Here is a 19,841-nt window from a genome sequence, read left to right on the forward strand (position 1 = left end):
GAGGCAGACATGCCTGAACAAGCACAAACTGTGCCTGCACAAAGGCCATCCTGTGCTAACTGAAGCACTCCAACATTTCATTCTTTTTGGGAGAAGTTAGTGATTCTAGAATGGAGACTTTTACAAGTTACAGACTTTCTGAACATGACTTCAATGTTCACAGGCTTCCAAGAGTTAAGTAAGACCACAAAATATGCAGATAACACAGAGAAAATATTTTGCTGCAGTTTGAACATTTACCAAGGGCACTCCAGGAAAAAAACAAAACCCCTCTTGTACCAAAACTTCAGTTTGCATTCTGGCGATCTTGGATTCTGCTCTTGCTAAGTGTGTGCTCTTTGAATACCCTATCACAAAGCTCAAACAACAGTACTTATAATATGCTGCTGAAATATATTATTTCTCATATTTCAAATCCAAATACAATTTTCTATTTCATGCATACTAAAACCTTCACAGCAAATCTTTGAAGGACAAGAACCTTGCTTCCTTAGCAATTCTTCCTATCTATTTTAAATTGTATCAAAGATGAGAACTCAAGAAAGGAATGCTGACCTCCCTATTCAAATACCAGTTGATCTCAGGGAGATCCAAAATGTGTCTCAAGCTAGGAAAAAAACAAAACAAACAAACAAACCCAACAACAAAACCAAACACCCAAAATCAAAAAGCCATTTTGCTCCTTTACTCTTCCTGTCCATAGGAATAGGTTGCTGTAAGGTGAGCAAGTCAGTTCCCTCCACTTTGGGAACACTGAGCAAATATGACTGAAAGAACAGGCAAACCCCATCTCTGAACAACCAAAATCCTGTGAATGAAACCTCAACCTCTTCTCTGCTCAAGCACAACTGTTCACAATTAATCTCTGATAAGAATTATTTTGGAGGCCATTGTCACATTCTTTGTCACAAGAGGGAGATCCAAACTGGATATCATGTAAATGTCAACTAACTCCTCTTGCACCATTATTTCATTTCCCCTGAACTTCCAAGGCCCTCCACCAGCATAAGGGTTTTTCTGTCCCTTCTGGAAAGGACCTAGTTTACATGTGCACCTTTATCACTGACTGTCACATCCAGAACAGAAAGACTTGCAAAACGAGAGCAAACTTTTCTCTGCCCCTGAAGAAACAGCCAACTGGTTTATCACAAGGAATTGAGGGGGAAGGGAAAAATTCTACACAAGCCAAAATCTCTACAAAGAACTCCTAAAGCTAACTAATTCAGAGTAAAGATGCCAACACTTGTAATGCTTCTTTTGATCCCTGATGGGAGGAAATTCCAATTGTTACTGCCATCCAGCCACCTGTAAGCACCTATCACAAAGTATGATGATCTTCTGTAAACTGCCATAAGCTGCAGAATTTCAATATTACAAAGAAAGATGCATTTATGTAAGCTGAATTCCCCTATAGTCTGTGTTTACAGCTTTATACATTGTAAGTCTATTTGGCAATGAGCCATTACATGCAATTTGCCAGACCTCCAGCAGGCACGGATAGGGCTGATTCTCTGGATTATTAGTAATGCTTTCATCACAAAGAGAAGTTCCCAAATCCTACCTCTAACATCTCTGCAGGTGTAGTTTTACAGACCCTGTTAATTACCAATATGAAAGATGCTTCAAGTCTATTTCACTTCCTCACTGTCATGGCATTCATGGAGCTGTTACACTGACACAGAACAAACTCCTCATGAACCCTGATATTCCAACTGGTTCAATCAGAGCACTAGAAGCCCATTTTCCTTTCGTAAGATGAATATAGTATCTTTGTAACATTTTCCCACATATTCCTCTGAGCAAGATGATTCAGTGGAAGCTTCTTGAGAACCCATTATACTTAGAAAAGTTCACAGCATTTCTAGTCACTCATTCCAAACCAGCACAGCCAGCAATGCTTAGAGACCTGTTTGCACATTGCCATCTCTCAGCTTTGTGTAGACAAGCCTTTTGCCCCGTACACCATGCAAAATATCTGCAAGAACAGATTCAAACCCAAGTAATGTGAGGAGCAATACACTGCAATGCCCCAGTTGGCTCGTATATAACAGGGCACTCAAATGGCCAACACAAGCCAACCTAATGCTACCTTAGAAGCAACAGGAAAATGCTGAATAACTGCCCTTGCACTGACTGGGGGAAGTTCATCCCCTGCACGACCCAAGCAAGGGCACACACCTGAGTTAGGGTGAGGTGTGCCTGGGACAGAATTGCAGCACACCACAAAGGCTGCAGTGAGAGTAAGCAACCTTCTATCAGATGCCCTCAGCAGTAACTTGCATCACTTCTATCAAGAGAAAAAGGTTAATTTAAAGGTAATCCACTGAGCTACCAATGTGGTAACAAATATGTCCTTGTAGCTCAGATGGTCTCATTAGATCCGACTACCCCACTGGCCTTGCTCAGCCACAGGTACAACAATGCCATTCCAGTTTCATGAGCAGGGCAAATTTGAAGAGCCACAGGGAAACTGCATGCCTGCTGCTCTGTTAAACATGAGAATCATGTTGACGCATAAAATTTCCAAATCTTCCTCTTACTTCTAACTTTTCCTCATTATTAAGTGTAGGCAAGCTACACCAGATATCTTTCCAAGGACAGTTTTACCGAGAACTCTGCAAGAGTTACTACTTGGTAGTGAACAGATACGCTCTATCCTGTTGTATCTGCCCGACACCACAGGCAACTCAAGAGCTAAGAGACCTGAGGAAGGTGGGGCAACACTGCGGGAAAAAGTTTTTTTACCTGTGTCAGTGACAAGGAGAAATGCAGCCTGTGCTGTTGAACACAGCCACCCCCTGTCACCTTCACACAGGCGAGCTTCTTTTAGCTCAGCTATTCCCACGCTATTTCAACATAACACACTGAAGTTCCTCTCCCATAAATAAGCTCCACACACACCAGTGGCAACACAGAGACAGTTCAGATGCTGATAAATCCAGACTGTACTTGGGAGCAAAAGAGTTTGGCCTGAAATTATTAATATTTTAATGTGCTGGATAAATGAATGGAGTATCAATCACAGTTCACAAAAATTACTTCTTTTTGGCTTTTTCTTTCTTTAAATTGAACTTAACTACTTGGCTCATTGGAATCTTTCCCAGGAAAGGAGAACCTTTTGAAAAAGGGGATGCATGATAACTTAGGAAAGCGTCCTCAAATAGAGTTCAATTTGTCTCCATTATTCTCTTTCCATAAATCCAGCTAAAACATCTGAAAAAACTGAAGTTGTGTAACAGCTAAATATAGTTTTGTATTATCACCCCAACAGTGAGGGATTTCTCCAAATGCAACACATCAGCAACTGCACTTCTTGAGATCTTGGGTGACAGTAACTACAGGGCCTCCAAGGGCTTCCAAACAGTACAAGATAGAGAGTAGTTTGAACCAAAATACTCTGAAAGCACTTTGGATACTTAAGGAGGAAGGGAAAACATAAAAAAGAAGGAAAAAAGGAAAAAAAAAAAAGAAAAAAAAAAAGGCATGGAGACCTCCCACAGAACCAGAAGATAACAAAGTGAACAAACCAAATTTGGCCAGGGGAAACTGGTTATCAAATGCACACATTTCATAAATTAGGATACAGTTAAGTGCTTATACAGCCCTTTCCAGAACAATATTTTAAAACTGGATAGCCATTATGAAAATAAGAGAAAGGCATTAACCTCATTCATAGGTGGAAGATGGAGACTGGGAAAACTGAAATGATTTGATGGAAGCCATTCACTGCAAATAGCCCCATGGAAAACCAGATCTTGGAGATTAAAGCCTGGATCATGAGGCCATATTTCTCCTTCTTGCATGAAGTCCTGCTTTTTCTTTGCTCAAGTTTTATAAGCACCGGTGGCAGCATTTTTCAGTTTGCAGCTCTCAAATCTGCACATTCTATTTGAAGCCTCCATCATTAAATGTGGTTAGAAACTGCAATTTTGACCTTGCAGCTGCATAACACAGGCACGCCACATAATAATGCCCAATTTCACACAAGAAGTGGACGCACCCTGGGAGCAGGTGCTCCAGGTCCTACAAAAGGATTTGCCAACTCTGAAGCAAGTCACCATCCATAAAAGAACCGAGGTTTCCACAGAATAAATACTAATGAAGTTAGGGTTTATTTTTATACAGTCTTGCAGTGATTGCATTTCAGCTGATAAAGGTATCAGCAAAATCATACATATTTTCTATGCTTTCCTTCCAGCAGACAAAAGATGGTTTTAGCACCATTTGCCTCTCTTCCGCCAAGGTGTCCAACACACAGGGACTTCCCAGTCCCATCTAAAGCACAGTGAGATGCAGCTCTCATCCTACATCCAAATTGAGATAAACATAATCCCTTCCAATTGTTCACACAACTACGCTTTTTGTTTTGGTAAACACAGACCAAGCTGTCATGTTCTCCTTCAGTACACTATACTGTAAGAGTTGTGCAACTTTTACAATTAAAACAGAGAAGTCAAGAGTATATCAAGGCCAGACAATTGTATAAAGTAGGTTGGACACAATCAGAGCTAATGCAGTGCAAGACACAATTGCGTCAGATAACGCAAAAATGGACAGAGCCAGAAAAACAAATTGGTGAAAAATCAGTGAAAACATTTTTCCAAATCACCCTGCCCACCTAGAAAAACAAGGATTAAAATAGAGTTATCCAAACGAGTTCATTTTAAAGTATTATGGCTGCCCTACATGAATAAAACTAAGATACAAAGTTCATTACTAACTAGATCAAGTCTCTTTTGAGGGGAAGATTAAACTCCAAAGTGTCTGTGGAGACTTCTACTGCTTGCAGACACAGCTTGACACGTAAAAAGGCAAACCCTTAAAAGATGCAAGTTTCACTCTTCCCTGAAATGGCCGCATCAAGATGAGGAGGTAGTAAAAAAAATTACAAATTAATTAGAAAGATACCACATTATTGCAAAGCTGTAGCTTTTCCCAAGACAGTTTGCAAGATGCGAATTCTGACCCATTTTAAATGCTGATGACAGCATTTTAGAATTCTGATGACTGCATTTTAAACCTTTACAAATACACAAAAGGCAGTGGGAGGGATGGAGAAGAACAGCTTAAATGTAAAGTGAAAGTTCAGCTTGCCTTCTAAGAGTCCAATACTGTAACTCCTATGTCCAGAGTCAATTCTGCTCACTGGGAAAGGTGTACAAATAGGGCTGTGCTGGCAGCTCTACAACAGTTCATACCTGCAGCATCCTACACAGACTCACTTTTATTCATGGATAGATTTTTCCAAATGTTTTTGCAACTACATGCATTGGATTCAGTGACAATCTGCAAGACTACTTGGATTAACTATTCTCTCTCTTAAGGCAGATTCCTGAAACGAATTCGAACACTTTCAATTAATAAACAGCAAAAGCTATACACGGCAGCTCCTTTGTTCTGAAGCCCCGTGTTGCCAGTGAGGGTTACTGAGCTTGCACAGGGCAGGGCGTGCTCCCCCCCGTCCCTGCAGGTATGTCGCTGGGACGGCTCACACCGCTAAGGACCTTCTGCCCAGGACAAAGCACGCGTGTGAGCGCTCTCACAAGCACCTCTCGGGCACACCCGTTAGTTCCGCTGCCCCCTCTCGCGTACCCCCCGGCCCAGCGTACAGGCTGCGCTGACCCCCACAGCCGGCACCGCTGCGGTACCAGCGGCCCCGGCGGACCCCCGCCCGCCCGAGCCTTTGTGTCCGTGCCGGCGCGAACAAAGGCGGAGGGGCCCCTCGCCCGGGCGCGGCTCTGCGGGGACCCGCAGCTCGCACCCACCTTCGAGAGCTGCCTGCGCAGGCTGAAGCGCTGCACCATGGTCCGCCGCGGGGCCGGGCAGCACGGGGCCGGGCAGCACGGAGCGCGGCGGGCGAGGGGCGGCAGCCGGCGGCGCTCAGCGGGGGCTGCGCATCCTCGGGCGCCGGGGCCGGCACCGTGTCCTGGCCCAGCGCTGCCCCGAGGAGCCCGGCGCTGGGCCGGGCCGTACAGGAAAGGACAGCACCGGGCAGGGCAGCGCGGGGCGCGGCGCTCCCGCCTGCCGCTGCGGGGGGCGGGTACAGACACACCCGGCACCGCCCCGGCACCGCCCCGCCGCCGGCAAGGCCCGGCCCTGCGGGGCTCAGGCGAGCGCCGCGCCCGCCCCGGGGCCCCCCTGAAGGGCGAGCCCGTCCCAGCGCTCCCGCCGAGCCACACCGGACGCGGGCCCGCGCAGCTCCCGCTGCATTCGCACAGTGGCACGGGAGTGCCAACTCTGCCCCGGGAATCAACACAGAAGACCCCGTTGCAATCACTAGAAAATAATTCAAGAAAATATTTCTCCCTCCCCGCCATAAATATGCAATAAAGATGTGCGATAAAACAGGTACACTTGCAGTTCTTCAAATGCCGTGACAAGAGTGGCTTTCGGATCCTGAAAGTGTTCTTCCTCCGCTCACAGAACTGGTGAGTGAGGGACACGGCACAATCTTGCAGAACAGGGGATTGCAGGGCTCTAACCTCGCTTTGCAGCAGTGCTCCGAGGGGCTGCAGGAGTCCAGCAGTCAGGACAGACAAAGTGCCAGCCTGTGCTGCGCAGAGGGGGCCCGCTCTCAACCCATGGGCTCGGGCAGCTGCCAGGATGTTCATACACAAAGGAGGTAAACCAAAAACCCCAAACACAATGAGGACCTCAATATCTCTGGAAACAAGCCTGTTTCTGAAGTAGTCCTGTCTCACCATTTTAGTTTTAGAGTTCTTAGGATTTTATTTCCAACTCATTTTGTAATTGCCTCCTGCATGCAATAGAAAGGCTTCCTTTGTGCACTACACTGAAATGGCCATGGCTTGATCACTCCAGTACATGGTCTTACCTACACAGAAAAATAGTTTCTCAGTAACTATCAGCAAAACTACTGGATAAGGAACAGCTCCCATGCCAGAGCATGTCCCTGATGAGTCTTGACTCAGTTTCAGTGCTGGATTGTCCAGGACTGTGCTGCTCACTAGCACTCTCCTCAGACCTTAGCTTCGCTGGGTACCAAGTACTGGCACAGTGGCTAACAGGGATCCCATTGCATGCTTCAGCTAGGACAAATCTGGGGCTCCAGACAGCACAGTATGTATGGTTATGGTGTGTACCTGGCTGTTAGGAGTCAGCTGTGCATTGACTCCATACAAAACCCTCCCAATGGCAGGTACTAGGTAAGTACAGATTACTACCATGCATGATTGTATAGTCTTGTAGAAAAAGGAAGGTATATTAGGCCAGAATATTTGCCTTGTTAAGGAAAATGTTTCTAGCTTATTTTTAAGGTGATCTGGACACTAGAGATAGAAGAGGCATTTGCAGTTGGGCCATGGAAAGTTATGAGAACAGTCAGTGTGGTTCCTTAAATGGACCTTGAAGGGAAAGTTATAAGAAGATTAAAGAGAGGTGTTTATTTTATAACTGTCATTCAAAAGTAACATGAATAGATACATTCTTCAGCACTGAAATCCCAGCTGTGAAATGAGAGCAGGATTCAGTAGTATTCTGCCCAGTCAGGGGTAACTCAGGGGTATTGAAAGCAGACACGTTCTCAGTTTTGTGATGACCATGGAGACCTGACAGTACAGAAAACGAAAAGGACTGGGACACTAGTAGAAGCACTTCCTTGTACTGGCAGATAAGACACCAGATGCTGTGGGGATTCTGCATCTAGCAGCTGCATCCTCCTCCTCCCTGAACTGGGTCAGTACTTCTTGTTCTGCAGTTTGGCTATATTCAGAAGCCTCATGCACACCGTTCAATTCCTACTGCAGAAAATCCATACCACCACCTTGAACAGCTGTGCGCCAGGGAAAGCTCACGTGCCTTCTGCTGCAGAGACCAAAAGGACAAGTGTGTGTGAGATGAGAATGAGAGTGTGAGTGTAAGAGTGAGTGAGATGGTGTGGAAGCACGAGAGAGTGTGAGTGTGTGCACATATGCAGTCAGACAGTGATGCAGTGTGGGAGTCCACCATAGCACTGTAGTAAAACACTGGAGCCTGGACAGCCAGCTGGTCACCTTATCTGCTGCACCCAAACCTCCCTGCTTTCATGCTGCCTGACAGCAGATACCAATGGCTCTGAGTAATCAGCCTCTCACCCGCAGGGCTGGGTGCCAAAGGTGCTGAGGACTACCCACTGCACCTGGGGTACAGAGTGCCTCATTTCCTCCACAGACACTCAGTTCTCCCTTCCCCAACAGGCTCCTGTGGCTCAGAGTCTGGGTCACAGAGATACAGATAAGGAATGGAGCCAGCTTGGCTGGGAAATAATCCACATCAGACTGAGATGGGACTGCCAGATTAGCAGAATTGATGGTAGCAACATTCTCCTTTGTCTCTGGAGCCAAGGCTTCACATTCAGCATTTCCAAACTGATGCTTATGATCTTCACAGTTAATTAATGGCTCCTGCTCTGAACATATGCCTTAGTCCCCTGTTGCTGGGCTATTGTCACTTCTTTTCCTAATATTACCTTCCTACACCAATTATTTCCTGTGCAATAGCTTAATTGGTGAATTCTTCTGTTTTTATCCAAGAACATGATGGAGAAAAAGCCAGATTTCAGTAAAAGGCACCAAATCTTATTTTCAAATTTAAAATGAACTTGACATAATGAACTAGTGCTTCTGCCTGATACCCTTTCATGAGAACACAAAACACAATTAGAATTAATCTTTGGTACAAAATATCCTGTAAATAATTTTCTTTTTAAAATGCTCAGTAAAGAAGATAATTATTTGTTTTAATATCCCTCTCATGGAGATCTTCTACAGCTTTTTACTTGTACATCAAATACAGAGTTTTTAGCAGTTTTTCACAAAATTATCTTTTAGAACCATACAAAGCTAGAAGAAATATGTATGTGTGAATGCTACATCAATGCTTGACACATGTAAATGAACAGGAAGGGATCTTCCTGATAACCTCTTACAGAGGGACCTTTTGAGATAACCAACAGGAGAGACATGTTCTTATTGCAGAAAGTTCTGAAGATTAAAATTTCATATTTTGAAACCTACACGTTCTCAGGATAAACCCTTTCAACTTATTTTATATGTATTTCAAAATAAAACACTTAAAGACGCCTCAGTGCTCTGGATTCATGACAGTGATCCCCAGGTCTCTGCACGCAGCAGCTACGGGCTCTGAGTTTCCCCCCCCCCGCCCCACGGTGCGGCCCCGCGGCGCCCCCTGCGGGCCGGAGCGCCGCTGTGCGGCCCGAGCGCCCGGGCAGGGGCAGAACCCGCCGCACCTGCGGCAGAACACGGCACTACCGCCACACCTGCACCTCCGCCAGAACAGCCCAGCACCTCTTCCTGTCACTGACTGGGGCGGCATTTCACAGACCATCTCCTTCCACCCTGCTGCTGTGGGCAGGGATACCTTCCACTAGCCCAGGATGCTCCAAGCCTCATCTAACCTTACCATGAACACTTCCAGATTCGGGGTATGTCAAAGCCCTACACATTTAAAAATCACCAGAAACTCACATATTTAAAAGATGCCATGTACTCCTAAGAAAATTCTCAAAGAGTTCACAAATTAAGTTGATTGAGAGGAAAAAGAAGCCTATGTCCCCCACTGCAGCACACGCTGCAGCCACCATCAGCACGACTTTGCCTCTCTCAGTCCCGAACACTGCTAACCCAGGCCTCCATGTCTACTTTAGGTTAGGCCGTCTTACTTTGGGTAAGACTCACCTGTCCTGCCCACATTCAGCACTCACAGAAAGTGGGACATGGGCATAGCGTTGCACTGCTTAGAGTAAAAATTACTTCCGTTTTTTCAGGGACCATATTTCTGTTCCTGGCCAGCACCGGTTTGCTGCTCGAGTACAGCAGATTTCCACTTCTCATCAGGAAAGTCACAGCATTCCCATAGTTGTAAAATATTTGAACATGCCCCAGTAAAATATCCTTCCTTCCTGCACACCATTTGGAACCGGGAGATTAGATTAGCTCTTTTATTCAGGACTTCCACCTGCAAACTGCACAAGGCAGATAAACACACCCAGTGGTGCCAAAACCCTGCCTAATCCTAACACCCTGGCAGAGTGTCATGGTACCACTCAACATCTCTCCTCTCTGCCGCCCACCTCCTATATGGGCGGGCCACGGCAAAGCAAAAGCCCAGGTTTTATTATTTTAACATTAATTTCCAACTAAATTACACTTAAGAATTTCTACATAACTGTTTCAGAAAGCACTCATGACAAATTTGCAAAAAGGATGACAAGATATATATCACAGTCAAATCTACAATTAGAAATTACTTAAAATATTTTGGAGTTGCTATGAAATTTGATACTAGCACCGTAACTATCATAAACAGTGTTGGTACAGTGAATAACAGGCAAACAAAGCATTTGTCACTTTGGTGACATCCACGCAGTTAAAGACCATGGGGATAAAGATGGTGCAGCCCCTTTCCCAATGGCTCAAAATCATGATTTTACTGAAATTTACCCCAGTCCTAAGAGAGATTTGGGGATGATGCTGGATGGTATTCTACCGTGGAAGATGCAGACCAGTCAAAAACATCGATGACACATCTGCAGTGTTCATTTAGAGGGGCTGTACTGGACTTCACCTGGGGCTATAGTAAGTCTGGACTGGGAACAATCTGGCGTAGAAAGTTTAGATTTCCCTGTGATAACCGGAATAGCCTGCATTTGCGGACGATTTCAGACAACTTTTGGGGTATCAAGGGGCTGGCACACTGTGTGAGTGTTATTGCAGTGTGGAATCTGTGAAAGACATTAGTATTGCTGTTCCAGTAAGCATCAGGGCATATGCCCGAGTGTAAATTAAAGCTTTCTGATCAAGCTGATTCAGAACCTAACATTTTAAAACTTGTGTGTGAGAAATCACATCTGACACCTGCCACCTAGAGTGTGTGGGAGGAAGACTGAGAAACTACTGTGAGGCTCTGTGAAGACAGATTTGGGTGGAAGCGAGATAGGGCAAAGAGAAGGAGATAATGTAATGGGAGCTACCCAGAGTAAAGAGGCCCCTCGGGCCAGTCCCCTGGGGTGTATCTTGGCTCACTGGAAAGAAGTCACCAGTAGAGGGGGCTCTGAGAACAAAAAAGATCTAATCCAATATTGCACAAGCTGGTGGCCCCTATACAGGTTAGAGGACGGAGCAAGTGGCCACCCACTGGAACCTTAGATTATAATACCTTACTACAGTTAATGTTGTTTTTAAGACGGGAAGGTAAATGGGATGAGGTTTCGTATGCTGATATGTTTTTTGTTTTAAGAAATCACCAAGAATGGCAAAGGGACTGTGGGATAAGACCACCCTCAGACACACTGGTCTTGGCCCTTAAAAAGGAAAACAAGGCAAAGAAAAGGCAAATCAAGCGTTGTTGTTCCGCATGTAGTATAGGACAATGGTGTAAGAGATCAGATAAAGTTTATCATTCTGAAGAGCAAGAACGAGATACCTTTGAGTAGGTGAAGGCCCCTCCTAGGAGAAGAGAAGTTGAGAAGGAGACTGAAGAGGATGAGGATGAAGAGGGAGGGGGCTTCCCCAAAAAAGAGGAAGACTCAGGTGGGGAAGGTACATCCACCAAGATCCACCCTGCCCCTCACAGTCCAGTTGCATCCAGAACTAGGAGGCAAACCGTATTACAAGCCCTGCTCCGAGAAACAGTAGGACCAGAAGGAGAGAGATTAATCATTAAAGTTCCATTTACCACTCTTGATTTAGAGACATGGGAAAGGATTGCTAGGAATTATCATGTTGATCTGATGCTTACTGCTAAATGTCTAAGATAAGCTATAAAACAACACAACCCAGACTGAGCTGATATCCAGCTGCTACTGGATGCTTTCACTGAAACAGAGAAACAGCTGATCTTAAAGACAGCAGAGACATTGGCAGACAGGCTCTGCTACCTGCTGCAGCACGCACCTGTCTCCAGAGCTTGCTCTATCATGGCTGAACACGTCAGCAGAAGATGCAGCACTGAGTTTTAACAGCACTGCCTAGAGAAGGTTACATTTATAGCCTTATAATTGAGCAACCAAGTAACCTCCCAGTGAAGGACACTAGTTGTTGACAACTTGAGGGGATAACACCTCCACCCTGCGCAGAACAACATCACCAACTGTAGGACCTGAGGAACACTGGAAGGGTGACTGTAAACTGAGGGGAGGGATTATAAAGTAAGAAGTGTGTGCATAACATTTTAACACCAATAATAAAATTCCTTCTGTAAAAAATTAGATCTGGACTAATAATGATGAGACCCTTCAGATTTCAGTTACACTAAAATTCTTGGCTCTTCCCATATAGAGTGTGTGTGGTGTGGGTGTGTGTATCCTTTGCCCACAAGACTTTGAGCCTAATGCCCCTCTCTGCTGCACAAAGGTCACTGCTCCCAGAGAGGGAAAACAGTGCCAGCTACAGAATGGGCTTCTGGGGCAATTAAACAACTGAAGACTAATTTCTGAGATTGTGAAATAACCCTCAGCCTACTCCTGACCTGCCTCAACTTGCAATTAAGCCACCCCAGTGATCTGCCAGTATCTCATCTTGCTGCAAGACAAACAGCGCAACCCTATCACCCTGCACTGCACAAACGCTGGGCTGACTTTTCCACTGGGAGCAGAATGGCACAGGCACACGGGAACCAGAGCTGCCCTGGACACAATGACATAACCCCGTTCGGATATGCTGGGAGCCTGGATCTGCAGCTCCAGGGGTGTACAGGGCCACTTTTAAGAAAGAGATAAATTCCTGCTGTCCTGAAATGCTCTTTGTGCACTGTCTATCAAGGTTCTTGTACACCTGGCTGTCAGGGTAGCACCTGCTTCACTCTCCCTAAAGAGTACAAGTTCTCCCTTCACAGGAACTGTGCAAGTTGGTGCTGGCTGAACATGATTCAGCTGCAGATGCTGAAAGTGAAATAATTTTTAGCATTTCCAGTCCCTTATGACCAAAACTACAAATATTTTACTTCAATCAGTTAAAAAAAAATTACCAAATGCTCACCACCACTGTAAGCTGAACTGGAGAGCCAACACTAGAGTATGGCGCTAAGATTGCTTGTTCTTTGGGAAATGGGTTAAAGCCAAAGTCATCTTTTAGAGATCCAGGACATACTGTTCACAGCCACAGTAGACTTTCCACATGGTTTTAATGTTATAAAAAACTCTTATCTTCTCCCTTTTCACAGGTGGTTCTCCTAGGTGTATTGCATGGTGTTCAGGACAGAAGAATTTGCAAAAATATCTGGCAAATAAGTCACCACTAAGACTATTTACAGTTGGAGAGAAACTGTTCATTCTTTCACAACTGTGCTACATATACTGAAAGGATGGCACCTTGCTGTCTTGTTTATGCTATCATGCAGTGTGCAGACCAGTGTGAACACTTAGAAGGAGTCACTGCAAGTAATTAAGAAAAGCAAGCTTATTGCTGGTAGGTTTGTGATACCCATAGGATCTACTTTATCTGGAAAATATTGATGCAGCTGCAAGTTGAAGACCATAAACTTATGCCAAAAGTATATGCAGTAATTTTCTAAAATGTGGACATTAACAGAACATAGATTTAAGTTGATAAACAAAACCCAAAGATACTTGAAATATTTATGAAAACTTATTGTCAAAACTGACAAGTGGATGAGGACATGTGAAGTTCTGCCAGGATACAGTAGGACTGAAGTGAGTGGAGCCTTGAAAAGCTGCTCTATGAGAATCCCAGTGCAGGACAGTAAATCCTTTTTCTCATCATTCCTGCAGCCCTAAAACAAACAAACGGCAACTAGAAAATGTCTGGGCCTACGGAGGCAAAAAGGTGCAAATCCACCCAACGGCTTCATACTAAATTAATCCAAGCTGGTCTGTCTTCTCAGTCATGCCTGAAGGTGTCAGCCAAGAGCTTCCACCAAACATTCCAAACCAATTGCTTGTCCAGAATCCAGACTGAATAACCTGACCTCACTACAGCCATGCTCCAACACCAACACTGGTGTCATGCCCAGGTGACAGCAAGCCATACAGGGATCTCCATGGTAAAAATCACAGTGAGGTTCCACAAGGCCAGGTGCTGGGTCCTGCATGTGGGTCACAGGCATGGATAAAAGTTCATGTGGAAACAACTGCTCACCAAAGTACCAATAATTTCATATCTCTCAAACATCAACATTGTTCTGGTCTTGACACATAATTAATTACCACACAAAAAGCTCTGTAAGTACATGAGACCCAAATGAGATCTGTGCAGGCTCAGCCATTTTCAAACAACCACAATCCCGATTTTCCCAGCTCAGTGGGTTGCCTCTACAAGAAAAGATCTATGCAAAAATATTTAGACTGCTTGAAATAAAAGCCCAAGTGAAGTATCTCAGTAAGATTTTAATTATTACACTTTCAATGCTATGACAATCTCATTTCTCAGCTTCTATACAAAGCCTAACAACATGTGGCAGGATTATTACACATGCAAACATATGTAAATGAGGTATTCAGAAAAATCTGATCTGTTGTTTTGGGATAACATTTGCCCTTCTATTTCAACAACAAACTAAGAAAACAGAGAATGTAACAATACTGTCAACTAAAAACATTTTGTGCACAGAGGATTATTAAGAATTTATTCTCCTTTACACTACAAAATACTCCATGTCCTTCATTCCCAATGAGAGTGGAGGACCTCAGCACCACAGAATCAGGCTCATCCAAAACTTATTATTCTGAAGAACCATATAAACACAAGGTCAACCTATTTACAGGCAAAGTTACACCACCACCAGAGTTTTCCACCTTTACCTGAAAGGCACTATCACAGCCCTTGCTAAACTCTGACAGTTGCTCCAGGCTTAACCTCGTTCCTCACATAAACCAGTGCTTAAAGCAGAGCTTGTATTATGCTTCTCTTGTATGGTAAGAGAACCTCTAAATTCTCTGAGTAGCCTGAGCAGGCAGCTCTGTTGCCTCTGTGAGCCCCAGTGCCAATGCAGTAACACTGCAACCTGGTCCCAGCACCCAGGGTCCAACCTTGGCCCAGGGGCTTTGCAGAATTGACAAGAAATAAAGACTCCTCTCTCCAAAACATTGCAGCATCCACACATAAAACATTGGCAGGGGAAAAAATACCAAAACCTAACCAACCCAACCCCCCACTTCAGTTAACAATACAACATTTTGAGGACATCACCCTCCTAAGCTTTCTGGCACAGTGTTTAGTGGGGGAGGTTGTGTGTGTGTGTGCAATGGGGTTATAGACATGAAAAGGAAAGTGTAGGTGTATCTAATCAGGAGACAGCTGGAAACTGACCCTGCCATGTGAAATAAGCAGGCTGGGGAAAGAGGAAGCTCCTGAAAAAGGAAGCGTGAGGCCTAAGAAGACATCTCACATGCCAGAAACTGAGGATCAGGAGTGAAAGACACACATTGGCTACACCTATTTTTAAAAATGCAACATAAATGACAAAATGGTGCCCAGCACATGAAGAAAGATGACTTCCATCTGGTTTATATAGCTGGAACAAAGACACCAGGAAAAAAAGGGGTGGAAAAACGGTAATGTGATAGGAGCTTTCAGAAGTTTAAAAAGTCCAAGACAAAAGAAAGGCAAGACAAACTAATATCAATACCATATCTTGTATACATCTTTTCCTTGCACACGGTACTCTGTATGTGACTCAGGAAGAAGGGGACTCTGAGGAGCTGGCCGGAAAACTCAGCTCCTAGAGCTTCCCTGCCCTGAGCCCTGCCCTTCCACAGCTGCCCCATGATGGGCGCCTGAGGTTCTTAGTATACCATGGAATTTAATTACAAAATTTCCTTTTGCACTTTTGCAATTTACCTCGTGGATATGGCCAAGCTGCTAAGTGTTTTTTCCTTTTCCAAAGGAAAAGTATCGTGTGTTCAGACATAGCACTACTGCTAAAAAGCATATGTAACAGCATTGAGCAGGACCAACCCAACAAGAAAATAAATCACAAGCTTTAGCCAAGCTCAACACAGCATTTATGTAGGCAATGTCAAGCATAAACTCTAATCACTGTGGAGCCTTGCACAGAAGGATGACGCTCAGGGCTTGACTCCACAAAACATGGTAGATATGGAAATAGCCCAGATGTGTTTAACAGGTCTTTAAGCTTCAGTAGTAAGCAAGACTGAAGCACGTGGGCTCCTGATCATCCATGCCTGACAAAACAGTTCTGCAACAGGTAACGCTCCTGCCGGTCCAATAAGAAGCACTGACAATTTCACAGCCACCCACAAAAGAATATAGAATAATGCTCTGATAAAATAAGCCTCTGATAAAATATAAATGAAGGCTAATTTCTCAGCAATCCAAGTCTGATGACTTCCTTCATCTACTCATAGCAAAACCTTCTGCAGTCACAGTCAAATCTTAAAAGCAGTAAGGGTGCATGGCACACAAGGGTGTGCAGTGCCTGCAGCTCCCTGAGACCTTCACGTCTCACTTCTACAGCCTAGTGAGCAGGTACAGAGCATGTGAAGCAAACAAAATGTTCACTACTCTTCCTAACTGTCTGAATAGATCTGAATACTGGGAGAAAAATAATGAAAGAAAGGAAAGGAGAGCAGGAATTCCTGCCACAAGAGCAGTGCCAGCACAGTGACACAGGTGACATCAAGGCATGGGCACAGCCCTGTGCAGTTCAACATCTGTTACCTGACAGGGCAGAGGAGCCCCAGAACCACTGGCACACATCCAACACCAACGGGAACAAGCTGTGTCACTACAGGGGGAGGTACCAGCAAAGCAAACAATGACGGAAGACAGGAACCAGAAAACAGAGTTATATTGCTTGACTACAAATCCTACATTACATAGTTCTTGTCATAATTAAATCACAACTTTTCCACTCTGTGAGTTGTTTCTCTGTTCCTTGTAGCTTGTACAGCCCATATGTTCACAACAGATGGATCAATGCTGTAGCTCAATGACATTTTTCTAATTATAGATGGATTTAAGAAATTCTTAAATAATTTTGAAGGAAATACTCTCTGCTGAGGGAAGGTGAGTCAGTGTAGCATCACTGTCAACAGCAAACACCAAAACCAAGGAAGTGAAATTGCTGTGGCTTTATTAAAAGGAAAAGGTCAAAAATTTATTTAAAAGATAACATCACAAAAAGCTGAAGGAGACAAATAGGCAAAGTGTTGAGAAAGTGAGCACAAACCAACAAAAAAAGTTAAGTGAAAGTTAGATGCAGAGACAATCCATACAGGCTTGGTAGAACCTGGGGATCCAGAGGACTCTCAACCCTGATGAGTGAGCATTATCTGCCAGACACTTCAAAAAAATTATTTCTATTTCTTAAGCTTCATTATGTAATCTAGTCTCAGTGAGGCTACATAAAATAGGAGAACTTAGGGTTAAAGTAATACTGTGAGGAACAACTTCAATACCTCATAACTTAAAGAGAGTGTTTAAAGTTTGAATTTACATCAAACTTTAAGTTTGCTCTAATGATTTCAGATTTTTCCTGGCTCTTTACTGATTCTCATTTGAAGTGTGTTGTAAATAATTTTCCAATACAAATTGTTGAATGAAGAGTTAGTTTTTGCAACTTAACAACTCATTAATTTATAGTCATAAATTCTAGCAGCGCAGCAGCCTGAATGCTAAGCTGGCTTCTCCAATGAAAACAGCACTGACATCTGTTATAAGGGTGATTTACCAAATGACTGCATTATGCTTTACTGATCTGACAAACCAAGAAGCTCTGCTAATAATCATATCAGTGATTTAAAATTTACATGGAGCTAATTTACAAACGCATTACATCTCTATACTGAAAATTCAGTAAAGGCTGCTATATATTATTTAAAGCTCATCTGCATTTAACCTGCAAGCTGTCTCCCATTAATTTGTAACTTCAACTGGCATCAACATACTTTAAACCTAGTATGTATAGACACATGCCATAGCCAAGACAGTACGCCTCAGACTGAAACAACAGCAAGATATTATGTTAATATGGCAAAGACACACAGTGCTTTTCACAGAATATCAGACAACATTCTGTTGTTCTCCGTGAAAAAAACCCCAACATTTCTATTTTTCAATTTTTACTTTTTGTTTCCTGTGCAAATTAAGTCAAGCATAGTTCATGTGATTTTTACAGCTCCCAACATTATACAGATTGCATAGCAATATTGCAGCAGTCTTGACCTTTCTGGCTCTTGGAGGCATGAGAGGGTAGAGATCCCCACATTTGGAAGGCACTAAACTACTGAATAACTCTTCCAACCTTTGTGCCACACTGTGAGATAGTTACCTGCTCTCAGGAGAGTAAATGAGGTACACCACCCTGACCTGCGAAAATTTTCCAGGAAAAGAAAGTCCAACTCTCCTGCCCATCTTTCTTCCCTCTCCTACAGACTATCTGCTGAAAGACAAAAGTTAGTAACAGAAAAACAGGCACATGCAACGTGATTTCAGTACAAGGGACTGACACTCGCATCTCCCTCTCATTTTATGTCTCATTCTCCATAGCAGTATTTCCTTGGCCGTGTCATTTTAGACCTACAGTATACATTGTTATTGTCTGTCATAAGATGGTGCAAATATTATAAAGCAGCTAGAAATTCACCAAGCTCTACCAAGGGTAAACTGATCACAGAGGTCTCTGATGGTTTAGTCCCCAAAGGTGGCCTTTCCCCCCTCATTTTGTTTTCTTCTGTCAGACTCCAGTCCCCCTCTCTCATCTCTCCAACATGGAGGGGAGAAAGCCTGTGCAGCCCCTCTCCCTCAGGCCACCAAGGGCACAGCCAGCAGCACCAAGGATGGCTCCCAGGGGGCGACTGCCTGACGAGGCCAGGGACCCTGTCCCCAGCCACTCTTCCGTACCACGTGCTGCTCCAGAGGAATGGCAGCTGCAGGGTGGAAGTGGCTGCTTCACCTAATCACAGGCCCTTATATGCCAAAAAGTGACTCCTAAACTTGTTCTCACACCTGCAAGATGCTGTAGCAGAATGCTATCAGATTAACAGTCTTCATTTTTCCTGTCACTCCTGCCACGTGACCCCAGTAGTTTCCAAACTTTGCACACTCAATCAGTACAAAATGTTTGAGCATGGACTCCCAATACATGTATGCTTATTTATAAACTACGTACATGTACTACTCAACTATTACAATATGCTTATTTTAAAACATACACAGAAACACAAACTATAAAGGAAAATAAATATAAAAACAAACCAAAAAATATTTCCTTCCTACACTCCAGTGGACTGTCCTATCCACATTCCGCTTTGGAAACCACCAATCCAGGCAAACATTTCATCAGACAAAGCTGCACAGTTGGGAGAAAAGGCCTTTCCCCATATTCCCACATTACTTACCTAATATGCTTTGGCCTGTTCAATCTCCCTGCTCATACATGAAGTAAAGGGACGACAGCTTGAAATCAACAAACCAGACCTTGCTTTATAAACTTCTGTTGCTGGATTTGGGTACAAACTCAAAAAACGAACAATTTTCCCTAAAATTGTCCTAAAACAAAGATCCTGAGTTCACTCACAATGAAGAGAGAGGCAATATACAAGTAAACCTGAAGCTATTATGAGGTCTGCTTCTCATAACTCTCAATGGCTTGACTAACTGCAAAGTTAACCAGCCCAGGAGAGTGCATGCTTTTCATAACTACTTCGTTACTATCTCTGTTGTTGTAACAGTCAGCAAGAGGCAAAAGCTTCAGATACAGCTCCAGGCAGACTCCTTGCAAGAGGAAACAAAGCATATCCAGCCTCCATAGACCCCTTTGTTATTAAGGGCTGTTTTTCAGAGGACTCTCTGAACCAGTTTCCTGAACAAACTAAAATGAGTTAATCAGAAAACTAGTCTTCC

General features: G+C 43.9%; 1 protein-coding gene across 5 annotated transcripts in view; it reads right to left on the reverse strand.

Moving 5' to 3' along the window:
• TMCC1 (transmembrane and coiled-coil domain family 1) overlaps positions 1-19,841 on the reverse strand; it is a 76,225-nt gene that overhangs the window by 37,515 nt on the left and 18,869 nt on the right. The window contains exon 1 of one of the 5 annotated variants that reach the window (XM_030956464.1): positions 5,766-5,843. The exons of the other annotated variants lie outside the window; for them this stretch is intronic. Coding sequence (XP_030812324.1) covers positions 5,766-5,804 — 39 coding nt within the window. The 5' untranslated portion in view covers positions 5,805-5,843. Of the gene's footprint in view, positions 1-5,765; positions 5,844-19,841 lie in introns of those variants that run through there. 5 annotated transcript variants of the gene reach the window in all.

This window comes from Camarhynchus parvulus, chromosome 12 (genome assembly GCF_901933205.1).
Source record: "Camarhynchus parvulus chromosome 12, STF_HiC, whole genome shotgun sequence".
NCBI classification, from domain to species: domain Eukaryota; kingdom Metazoa; phylum Chordata; class Aves; order Passeriformes; family Thraupidae; genus Camarhynchus; species Camarhynchus parvulus.